Below are 12,875 nucleotides of genomic sequence, written 5' to 3' on the forward strand. Positions count from 1 at the left end.
ACCTTATCCGGCTTCTTCACCTGTGGGATCATCAGAGACCAGCCACCAGGAAGGCTGATGAAAATGAGGATTTCTTTCTGTAATAAAGCCCTTGTGGAGAAAAACTCATTCTGATTGGCTAGGCCTGGCTCCCCAGTGGGTGGGCCTATGCCCTTCTAGGCCCCACCCATGGCTCCCTGACCAGTCATGTGAAATCCATAGATTAGAGCTTAATAAATGTATTTCAATTGATTGATTTCCTTATATGAATTGTAACTCAGTAAAATCGTTGAATGTTGCATTTATATTTTTGTACAGTATAATATTATTCATGCTTTGAGGCTATATTGTGTTTATTTACATTTACGACCAACATTGTTTTACTCCAATCTAATATTTTCAGTTCTGATGGGGTATGACAAATAAACTAAGCTGCATTTCTGTTATATTCTTCAAGAACCAATGGATATTTATATATAATTAATTTAAAAGTAAAAAAATGATTTACCAATCGAAGATTGATAAAGTACTTTATGACTAGTTAAGAGATTTTCTTTGCTCCTTACAGGCACAGTATGTTTGCAATAGCAGGGACAACATGGCTGGGATGAGACAAGCTATCTAGACCTTGTCCCGTAGGGAGACAACAATTTGAAACGGAGATGACTAGGGAGGTACTAACTGAAATTGTCCAATAAGAAACTACCATATACATTTTCTGTTGCAAATAGTTTTGATACCGTATGCCCTACTGAACACGACCCTGGTCTTACTTACATGGTAGATCTGATTGGAGACCTTAGCGGTGGTTTGGAAGTCCCAGGCAATGAGCGTGCGCTCGGCAGAGTCCCGGCTTACCGAGTCACTGCTGGTCACAAACTCCCTGCCCCCAGTCAGGAACAGGATGGCCAGAGTCTGCTGGATCCGTGCCCTGTACACCCTCTCCACCTCGGAACACAGAGAAGATGGGGCATAAATTCAAGGTTGAATAAATACTGCATGTTGTGAAGCTTGGCTCCTCTAGCAGATATGACTATTCCAATTCCTCTGCAACATACACTACCGTTCAAAAGTTTGGGATCACTTAGAAATATCCTAGTTTTTGAAAGAAAAGTACATTTTTTGCCCATTTAAAATAACATCAAATTGATCAGAAATACAGTGTAGACATTGTTAATGTTGTAAATGACTGTTGTAGCTGGAAAAGGCTGATGGAATATCTAGATAGGCGTACAGAGGCCCATAATTTGCAACCATCACACCTGTGTTCCAATGGTAAATTGTGTTAGCTAATCCAAGTTGATCATTAGAAAAACCTTTTGCAATTATGTTAGCACAGCTGAAAACTGTTGTTCTGATTAAAGAAGCAATAAAACTAGCCTTCTTTATACTAGTTGAGTATCTGGAGCATCAGCATTTGTGGGTTCGATTACACGCTCAAAATGGCCAGAAACAAATAACTTTCTTCGGAAATTCATCAGTCTATTCTTGTTCCGAGAAATGAAGGATATTTCATGCAAGAAATTGCCAAGAAACTGAAGATCTCGTACAATGATGTGTACTACTCCCTTCACAGAACGCCGCAAACTGGCTCTAACCAGAATAGAAAGAGGAGTGGGAGGCCCCGGTGCACAACTGAGCAAGAGGACGAGTACATTAGAGTAGTACACCAGTCTCAACGTCAACAGTGAAGAGGCGACTCCGGGATGCTGGCCTTCTAGGCAGAGTTGCAAAGAAAAAGCCATATCTAAGACTGGCCAATAAAAATAAAAGATTAAGATGGACAAAAGGACACTGGACCTCTGCCCAGAAGGCCAGCATCCCGGAGTCGCCTCTTCACTGTTGACGTTGAGACTGGTGTTTTGCGAGACTTGCAGGTACTATTTAATTTAACTATTTAATGACGTTGCCAGCTGAGGACTTGTAAGGCGTCGGTTTCTCAAACTAGACACTAATGTACTTGTCCTCTTGCTCAGATGTGCACCGGGGCCTCCCACTCCTTTCTTTTCTGGTTAGAGACAGTTTGCACTGTTCTGTGAAGGGAGTAGTACACAGCATTGTAGGAGATCTTCAGTTTCTTGGCAATTTCTCAGCCTGTAATCGAACCCACAAATGCTGATGCTCCAGATACTCAAATAGTCTAAATAAGGCCAGTTTTATTGGTTCTTTCATCAGAACAGTTTCCAGCTGTGCTAACATAATTGCAAAATATTTTTCTAATGATCAAGCAGCCTTTTAAAATGATAAACTTGGATTAGCTAACACAATGTGCCATTGGAACACAGGAGTGATGGTTGCTGATAAATGTAGATATTCCATTAAAAAAATGTTAAAAAAATAAAAATCTGCCGTTTCCAGCTACAATAGTCACTATCAACATTAACAATATCTACATTGTATTTCTGATCAATTTGAATTTTCTTTCAAAAAACAAGGACATTTCTAAGTGACCCCAAATGTTTGAACGGTAGTGTACATTGACAACTACTGGCAGAAAAAATTACTTTGGCATTAAAATGTACTAGTGGCTAGGCAATTGGGAACATGCCAGTCTGAACTCATGCCAGAAGGGGTGCAGTGCACCACAGTGTAGATTAGCACGCCTTGACAGTGCTGTTAGCTCAGATGACTCTCGGTGACGGACAGCCACAGAGAGAGATCAGATCTGGGAACAAATATCAAATTGAGTGTTTGACAGAGCCTGCCTAGAGTGCCAGATGGGGTGAGGTTTACACTTTTGGGACAATTCTATTGTTTCCATTATGAAAGTATTTCAAAGAAAACAAATACTATTTGAATCCAGGTCTAACAGGGATAGGCCTACAGTGCTGGAGAGAAGAGAGTGTTAATGATGCAGCTGACCTTGCAGGTACGGGCATCCCAGGCCTTGACCTCTGCGCTGTAACCCCCACACAGGAACACTTCAGGGTTGTCGGGCTGCACTGCCAAGCACATCACCTTGAACTGGTTCCCCACCTTCACGATCTGCTGTCCTGAGGAACCAAACACAGAAGCCACCATCACAAACCTCTAGCAAACAGGAGATGAGTATAGAAAAATAACGGCTTGGATAAAGCATACATGACAGAGAAATTGGACACAGAGCCACTTCAAAGTCAAAGGAGCCCTCAGATCAAGAAGGTCCTGCACCACCCCAGGAAATGTTTGGTCCTGTGCCACCCCATAATGCAACATTATGTACCATATATGACAAACCCAGTTAGCACAATGCATCAGTGATATCCAAATAAAGTATGAGACATTTGGGAAAGTCCTGTGATATTTTTGGAACTATGCAGAACAAATTAGTATTTGAAAACCAAAAGCAGCTTCTCTCACACACACGTAAAAAAGAAGTCCAGATAAAAAGCTAATTTAAAACTGACAAAAAAAGAATCCACTGTTTTGGCCAGCAAGTGTCAACAAGCTTTTTCTTATTAAATTATAGTGATGTTGAGCTTGAAAACAAACATTGCAGGGCTTAAATATAATTAAGCCTGAAAAGGGTGCAACAGCCCAATGTTTCCGTCGGAACGTACAGCACAAACCTGCAAGGGGACCGCTCCAGACTATACCCAGGCAGCAGACCTGTCAAAGGCTATGTAAAATGTACCTCAGGGCCATGCGACTCCTCATTAATCAATCCCACACACAACCAAGACTTCTATAAGCAGTGTTAAAGACTCCCTCAAAAGTGTTAAATTCTAGTAAGCTCCCGACAAAAGAACACCTCATAATTAAAATGTGTATTTCCACACAAATTTGTTTAAATGAGAAAGTGTCACCACAAATAACCACAGACAAGGGACTCGCTTATTTATTGGGGGGGGGAGCGAGTCCCCGTCCTATTGATCAGCAACGTTTGTGGAATATTTCTTCAGGCGTGTGGCCAGGCGGGGTGCATTTCACATCTTTGCCTTTAATGGTTGTGATTTGGGAGGGATCTGAGATCTGTCATCGAGATTCAAAGCTAATGTTTGGGGAGACTATGAGAAACCAGCCTCATTTGCATAATAAATAAGGCCTTTCGCGTTTTAATTAAGAAACATTGATTAGCTTAGCGGAGTTTGAAGATAAGGGGAGGCGACTGATCTCTGTGCTAGAGCTGGTCTCTGAACTCCTAGCCATATGATCCACAGCGCTGGCCTACATGATACGAGAGAGAGAGGACATTGAAGATAGATGGAGCACAAAAAAATAATCTTTCTTCATTAGAGAAACTACAAAAAGCAGGACACTAGTGGTTGATCCACATAGGATATTATGACCACTTCACATACATTCCTCCCAGAAGGAAGAATCGTCCAAAAACACGATGGCTGGCTGAAGGCAAAAGCATAATGTATGAAAGTGGACACTTATGACTTGGGGGGGTTACAGCTTCTGTTGTAAACCACTACCTGTGAATATTCTGCCAGTGGCTTCCAATCACACTGGCCCGAGAACAGGCTTGAAAAAGACCAAAAAGTAGCTGCCACTTCTCACTAATGCCCTTCAAATAAAATGTATTTAATCCATCCCTCCAACTCTCGATTGCTACTGAACTGTGACGGTCATTCTGTAGGCCAAATACGACTGCTTTAGGACTCAACAAATTTTATGAATTGGACCGAGCTTCTTGAGACAAACACTTAAGATGTCCTTGAAAAGGTGAAAACATGGTACCATTGAATGCAAACAAATGGCCAGAGCATTTGTTGTGGTACCTTAATCTGGACCGTTGAGGTCAAGGGGTCAGATAATGTACAGTGCCTTCGAAAACCATTCAGACCCCTAGACTTTTCCAAGATTTTGTTGTGTTACTGCCCGAATAAAAAAATTGATAAAATTGAAAATGTTTACAAATTAATTAAAAATTAAAATGTGAAATATCTTGAGTCAATAAGTATTCAACCCCTTTGTTATGGCAAGCCTAGAGAGGTTTAGGAGTAGAAATGAGCTTACAAAGTCAAATAATAAGTTGCATGGACTCCCTCTGTGTGCAATAATAGTGTTTAACATGATTTTTGAATGACTACCTCATCTCTGTACGCCACACTTATCTGTAAGGTCCCTCAGTCGAGCAGTGAATATTTAACACAGATTCAACCACAAAGACCATAGAGGTTTTCCAATGCCTTGCAAATGATTATTATTATTATTATTATTATTATTATTATTATTATTATTATTATTATACCCATAAAAAGAAATTCACAAAACGTGTTTACATCCCTATTAGTGAGCATTTCTCCTTTTCCAAGATAATCCATCCACCGGCCACGTGTGGCATAATCAAGAAGCTAATTAAACAGAATGATCATTACACAGGTGCACCTTGTGCTGGGGACAATAAAAGGCCATTCTAAAATGTGCAGTTGTCTCACAGAACACAATGCCACAGATGTGGCTGGCTCTCCAAAAGCTAGCCAGACAGCCAAGAGCTGTGCTGTTTACATTGACAGACCATCATCTAAAGAACCCAGCCTTTCTCGTTGCAGCTGAGAGCCTCTGCTTTATTGAAGAGCATCAAGAGCCATTGAATCACATCTATTGATTACGAGCTGATGCTACAAACACAAGCACACCACTCCAACTCCTCAGTCCACTTGCTATTAACATATATATGAATTTGTGACTGTCAGCGCAGACATAAATGCTGCTGCATTGATATTCTAATTATCTCAATATGTCGGGTCTGGGCCATTCACCAAAATGCGCCATCCGGAGGGCTATAAATCTAGTCATGGCAGTAAGGGAGCAAGGGAGCCTAGTCTCCCAGCCTGCCAGATAAAGAAGCACAGCATACTGGTATTCATGAGTACTGGCCTGCCAGTGTAAAAGTTGACTGATGGAGCCCAACTGTCATTCCAAATGGTCATCAAGAGTCCTTACTGTAATGTTATTTTGCAACCAAACTGAGCTAAACATGTAACTTTTCAAGAACGCTCTGTGGGATATTGTTCCGATAAAATCCTAAAGGGAGCCCAACGGGAGCATCCTCTTATGTCCTAAGGACATCCCCTGTTTGCTGGGTCAGTCCTCCATTGAGTCAACACACTCTGTGACCAACGACAGGAAGGGGTAAACAGGAGATAATGTCACAGCAATCTGGTGACTGAGGGTTGGTGGTGTGTGGGCATGCTGGATTCTGCCTGTGGATCTGCTATCGATCACTTACCCCGAGCTGCCAGGGTATTTAATGGGCGGGTGAAGCAATTATCCAAGGGCTTTATTGGCAGAATTGACAGCCACACGGGGAGAGGAAGCGCACACTGCAACGACTAATCATGTGGTGACCTAAAAGATGGAGAGCCACTGAGAGCTTACTTACATTACATGTGTTACATTACATTACTTACATGTGTTTACAGTTGAAAAAAAACACTTAAGAAAATAGGATATGCATTACAGGAGGATTTAAGGGGACGGACTTTACAAGATTTTCTACTTACGTTGGCTATGCCAGTTTAAGTGCACAATCAGTCTTATATCAAAATGTCATTTGTCTCAACGATTATCCATAGTTGTTTTCTACATATGGCATTTTTCAATGGTCTAATGTTAGATCTTGGAGAAGTCACTTTAAATAATGGCACTTTAATAATGTTTACATATCTTACATTACTCATCTCATATGTATATACTGTATTTTATACCATCCATTGCATCTTTCCTATGCCGCTCGGTCATCGCTCATCCATATATTTATATGTACATGTTCTTATTTCATCCCTTTAGATGTGGTGTATTAGGTAGTTGTTGTGGAATTGTTAGATTACTTGTTAGATATTACTGCACTGTCGGAACTAGAAGCACAAGCATTTCGCTACACACTCGCATTAACATCTGCTAACCATGTGTATGTGGCCAATAAAAGTTGATTTGAAATACATGTAAAAAGGGATACTAGTAGACCTAAACTAATCAAGAAAATACACAAAACATTTTTGGTCACCAATATGAAAAACAAGTGACTTGGATTGTTCCAGAGCGTGTTGCTCACCTGTCTCCACGTCCGTCACCATGGCCGTGTTGTCAAAGGAGCCGGTGAGGAGGCGTCGCCCACAGGGAGACCAACAGGCATCTCGCACCGCCCCCGAGTGGGAGGAGTATACCTGCAGGCACTGCCCACTCTCTGCACCATCCCAAATCTGCAAAACAGGGTGTATTCATTAGTGCAAACTAGTGATGCGGGTTGACTCAGAACCCACAGTTCCAGTGGGGCGGACAGGTTTAGGGTCATTAAATATTAGGTGGATGAAAGGTGGCATGCGGGTTGAATAAAAGAGAGAACAATATCTTAAAATCCAAATATATTGTATATCTATAGGCTATATTGAGGTTTTTAAATTTCATTATTTTGAGCTATCTGGCATTAGCACATAAGCCTAAGCTTCATGGCCTAACTGTACATGCGTCAATTGCCAAATGCTTTTGGGAACAGGAAGAAAACCTTAAATGTCAATCCACGGAGGCAAAAAGGACAATGTCGGAGTTGAATTTGTAAGTCGCTCTGGATAAGAGCGTCTGCTAAATGACTTAAATGTAAATGTAAATTCAGTAAGAGGAAAGGCGCGAAAGGAGAGTTGAAAATAAGGAGAAGGATGGCAAGAAAAGTAATGTTTTGAAAAAAAAATGGTGAAGTGGTAAATGAGGATGACAGCAGTTATGTGAAGATCTATACAAATTTGACAGTCACAAGATGAGGTCTTCAAATAGGCCTATTGCACGTCAAGGGCACTGTAGCCTCCTGTTCAGATGGGTTAAATGGAAACTGAAATCTGGACACTGACTATAGGTCTATAACCTCTCACATTGCCTTAATATTAACTCCTGCAAAATTAAGCATTTCATGCAGTAAAATCATACACCAAATGTAGGCAAAGTGTGGAGAAATACGATGACTTTCTTTCAGCATCTTGAGAGAATGCAAATGCTCAGTTAGATACCATCTGTAGAGGTGCCATCATTATTAGCATCAAAGCTGATAGTATTTAAACCACAAAATATGCATCCACATCCAAGCCGAACTGAAATCTTAACAGAAACATGTTGGGTTGTTTTCAAAGCTTTCTACTTCCTTACAACTGGTCAAAACAATATTATATCTCTGTTTTTTTTTTTTCTTGTTGCACTTTCCTCCGTCCCTAAATGTCTTTGCGAACGCGAAAGAAGAGATGAAACTTTACCGATGTCAAATAGATTGAAGCATTCATTCTATCGATTTATGATATTTTGATGAGCAAGTGTTAATTTAGTCTTTTAGGGCAACATATAATGACAGAAGAGAAGCTGCATGTACAGTGCTGTGAAAAAGTATTTGCCCCCTTTCTGATTCTCTATTTTTACATATATTTTTTTAATACTGAATGTTATCAGATCTTCAACAGAAACATAATATTAGATTAAAAGGGAACCCGAGTTTACAAATGTAATCTTATTGTTTTTACTTATTCTATTTATTTTATTAACAAAGTTATGCAACACCCAATTCCCCTGTGTGAAAAAGCAATTGCCCCCTTTACATTCAATAACTGGTTGTGCAACCTTTAGATACAATGACTCCAACCAAATGCTTCCTGTCATTTTGATTAGTATCACATCCCTGTGGAGGAATTCTTGCCCACTCTTGCATGCAAAACTGCTTTAACGCAGCAAAATTTGTGGGTTTTCAAGCATGAACTGCTAATTTCAAGTTTTTCCACAACATCTCAATTGCAATTAGGTGTGGACTTTGACTAGGCCATTCCAAAACTTCAAATTTGTTACTTTTACGCCATTTTCATGACTTGATTATGTGTTTCGGATCCTTGTCTTGCTGCATGACCCAGCTGCACTGGAGCTTCAGCTCACAAAAAAAAAAATCTAGTCGATAGTGCATTTTCTATATTTGCGGGTCAGGTGCGGGCCTCAGATTTTCACATAGTCAGGTGGTTGCGGATGGGTTATTAGCAATTGCAGGTGAACAAACAGCTGACCTGCGCACCCCTAGCGCAAACCGCAGAGTTTCTTATTGAACAAATTCAGGTAGTTTGCTCCCCATTTGCTTCTGTTTGGTTCCTAGTGAATACACCCCTGGACACAGTGCAGCGGTTAATTAGAGACAGTCATGTTTTGAGGAACTTTATCAGTTGTAATGGGAATTCTCATACACCACAGAGAGAGCACAAAGAGGCTTTTTAAATCACACACATTATTCTGTATCAGAAAAAAGTATGGCTCTTTAAGAGGGTGCTACATTCACACTTTGCCTAAGTAAATCAGTAATATGGGGGATTTCAACCTTGACAATTTCCCTATAAATTATAGGAAAAAAGATACTCATCGGTTTCTTTCACGGTTCTTCAATTCAAATAAATTAGCCAAAATAAAAAAAGTAGCCTGCCCCACTATATTGCTAAGTGTATGCAGGAGGGATAACATTTTTTTTTTTTTAACTCCACTGTTGATCAAAGATCTTTAATTAAAAAAGTATTTTGCTTACAATAGCACATTGGATCAAGGGTTTGTGCTAAATTTAGTCCACAAGCAAACACTCAAACTAACTACAAAACATGTCCGCCTAGATCAATGGCTTTGGAGGAGAACTAGAGCTATTTGTGAAGGATATTTCACTGTCCTGAGTGAGACAGAGCCTGTGACATGATGACAGGGCCACTGGTCGAATACATCCTGGTGCTCTACTGTCACCTCCAGAGCCATCAGGAATGCCATTTTCAGACTGTGTGAATGAATGTCAATGTGACAAGGCAATTGAGGTAAAGCCGGCAAGCCATATCTACTAGTAGGATCACGCTGAGATAATGATCTGGCGGCGAAATTGAAACCAGAGTAAAATCCCTGGGCTGCTGTACGTGTAAACAATCTCACATACTATTTGCTGCCTCCCACAATGGGGCCCCAGGCGGCCACAGGTCCTTTAGGATGGCATTGAATTACTTTTGACAGGGATAAAGGGTAATCTGAGCCTCTGTGTTCACCTCTCACTTTGGCTGGGAAACAAGTGCATATGCACCAAAAACTGATATGCTTATATTAATTTGGGCATAGAACTTAGAACATACTAACAACTTTAGCAGTTGATGACAGTGTCTAGGTTAACACAGAAAATGCATGGATTGCAACAGACCTGGGGTCAAAAACTATTTGAAATCATTTCAAAAAGTTTAGTTGGGATTGATTGAGCTTCCCTAGCAAAATGGAACCAATAGATTAGTTGCAAAAATGCAAACTCCTCCCATAGAGGAGCCCCTGCAGACTAAAGCAAACACCAAAAGTACTATGGAAGTAAAGATTTAAAATGGTACTCGTCATGAACGCAGGTCTGGATTGCAGTCTCTCCGTGTTACTAGATTTTTTACATTTTGGTCAACTATCCCTTTAAAAAGTCCCAGTGCGGTAAAATACATGACTTTTCTGTCTTTTATATATACAGTACCTGTCAATAGTTTGGACACACCTACTCATTCCAGGGTTTTTCTTTATTTTTTACTATTTTCTACATTATAGAATAGTGAAGAAAACAAAACTACAAAATAACACATGAAATCATGTAGTAACCAAAAAAAAGTGTTAAACAAAATCTAAATAAATTGTATATGTGAGATTCTTCAAAGTAGCCCTTTGCCTTGATGACAGCTTTGCACACGCTTGGCATTCTCAAAACTGCACATTCTATAGTGGCCTTATAATTTTCCCCAGCACAAGGTGCACCTGTGTAAGGATCATGCTGTTTAAATCAGCTTATTGATATGCCACACCTATCAAGTTGATGGATTATCTTGGAAAAGGAGAAATGCTCACTAACAGGGATAAGCAAATTTGTGCAAACTGAGAGAAATAAGCTTTTGTGCATATGGAAAAATGTCTTGCTCTTATTTGAGCTCATGAAACCAACACTTTACGTGTTGCATTAATATTTTTGCTCCGCGTATATTTCCACACTGAGGTTGGAATAATACTGTGAAATTGTGAAAATGATGCCTTTTTAGCGTAATAGCTGTGTGGCTCAGTTGGTAGAGCATGGTGTTTGCAACGCCAGGGTTGTGGGTTCGATTCCCACGGGGGATCAGTACGGGGAAAAAATTATGAAATGTATGCATTCACTACTGTAAGTCGCTCTGGATAAGAGCGTCTGCTAAATGACTAAAATGTAAATGTCTGAAAAGGCCGCCAGAATTGTTAGCCTGTTTTGTTGGGAGGGAGTTTTGGCCTCCCTGGTGACATCACCAGGCAGTCAATTGGTTCATAGACCAATAAGAGAGAGAGTTCCAAACCTCTTTGGCAATAACAGGTAGTTTTCAGTTGTCCCCCTCTCAGGCCACTCCCTGACAGCACTAGCGAAATTGTTGAGAAATTGCTCTTTGCTCATTTTTTTACCATTTTCATTGAAAACAAATCACTATAAAAAGGTACTTAATTGTCACCCACAAATTATTTGATCCTGTATTGGACCTTTAAAGGTGTTTTATTTTATTTGTTGACAAATTGGCTTAATTCAGTTGTAAATTAGGGCTTATTTTGAGGGTTTAAAAAAGCAAGACAGCACTCGCTAATTCATTTATCTAGCTAATTAACTTTGGGTGCCATAAATCAATCTCAAGCCAGAAATAGCTGAATGATTATGTGGTTTGAATGCAGGCTTCTCTAATCCTAGTCGTGAAGAAACAAAGGAAAAGAGTGCACCAGCCTGTCACGAGTGTGATTAGGTAGTTCAATGCTTCGCTGCTTTGTGTTTCTACTACTTGACAAGAGGAAGGCTGCAAAAACAGCCCAATGACAACAGAAGTGGCGCTGGTTCAAATAAGTTAATTTCACCCTTTGGAGATTAGAGGCTTGCTGAACCTGACAAACCCCGATTCAAGTAGGTGGCAATGGGGCCAACTGTCGGTGCCATGGGAGACATCTCGGTGTCAAAAGAAAGCGTCTGCCAGCCCCTTTGGAAAAGTCTCCTCGGGAAATGTCTGAAATTGAGTGGGTGGTCTCGTGTGAAGGCCAAAACTAATGAGAAGTTTCTATGCCGTAGCATATCCAGACCCACAGAGGGTCTTTGAAGATCTGTGAGCCAGATCCGTCTCCCTCTATTTCATTATTGAACACTGTACTGCACGGAGCATGAAAGTGCATGGAGAAGTATGACAGCCCCCATACTCCACAGAGAGTCGACAGGAATGTGTGACATGTCAATTCAGGAACAAGCTCCTTCTTCGCTGCTCTGTACCAAACAGAATCCCCTAGAAGCTTAGAGGAAAATATTTTGGAAATGTAAAGCAGTGAAGACATTGAGGGAATGCCAGAGCAACACACACAAAAAAAAAGCTGAAAATGAAACATACTGGAGTAGGTGAACTGTACAATACTATTTCCGTCTATCATGAACAACAGCAACATCTAAACAAGTTCAGCTAAATAATCATTGTAAGAGAAACACTGCCCTCTAAAGGAAGAATTCTGACAGTGGGCTATAAAAGGTGTAGGCCTAATGTAGACCAGGGCTGGCCAGGGACATAGGGTCCTCTTGTGACCTGTCCCCCCTTCCTCAGCTTGGCACTCATTTTTATTTGGGTTTCCCCCTGGATTCACGTTGCATTGCATATTCCAGTTGGGTGACCCATTCAAATGATTTGTGAGATTGATCGACTTTAGACAGTTTATTATACAAACAATAAATATTGATATAAGGGCTCAATTAATTTGCATCCTCAAATAGGTTTTATTTATGTAATTGGACGAGGAAAACAATTATGAATCTAGTGTTACTAACTGATGTAATCCCCAGCAACAGACAACTACCTCACAAACCCTGCCGTCTGAGTTAGTCTGCCAGGTGACAGAGGGAGCCTAGCAGCAGTACACTTGCACTCCTGCATGAATAGGCAAATTTCATCATGAATATTTAAATTGTTAATTATACC

General features: G+C 40.4%; 1 protein-coding gene across 7 annotated transcripts in view; it reads right to left on the reverse strand.

The window, feature by feature from the left end:
- wdr25 (WD repeat domain 25) overlaps positions 1 to 12,875 on the reverse strand; it is a 65,756-nt gene that overhangs the window by 25,228 nt on the left and 27,653 nt on the right. For all 7 annotated transcript variants that reach the window (XM_082955610.1, XM_045723342.2, XM_014209970.3 and 4 more), the window contains 3 exons: positions 6,965 to 7,112; positions 2,842 to 2,972; positions 757 to 927 (listed from right to left, as the gene is read on the reverse strand). In XM_082955610.1, coding sequence (XP_082811736.1) covers positions 757 to 927; positions 2,842 to 2,972; positions 6,965 to 7,112 — 450 coding nt within the window. The remainder of the gene's footprint in view (positions 1 to 756; positions 928 to 2,841; positions 2,973 to 6,964; positions 7,113 to 12,875) is intronic.

This window comes from Salmo salar, chromosome 09 (genome assembly GCF_965601325.2).
Source record: "Salmo salar chromosome 09, fSalSal1, whole genome shotgun sequence".
NCBI lineage: Eukaryota > Metazoa > Chordata > Actinopteri > Salmoniformes > Salmonidae > Salmo > Salmo salar.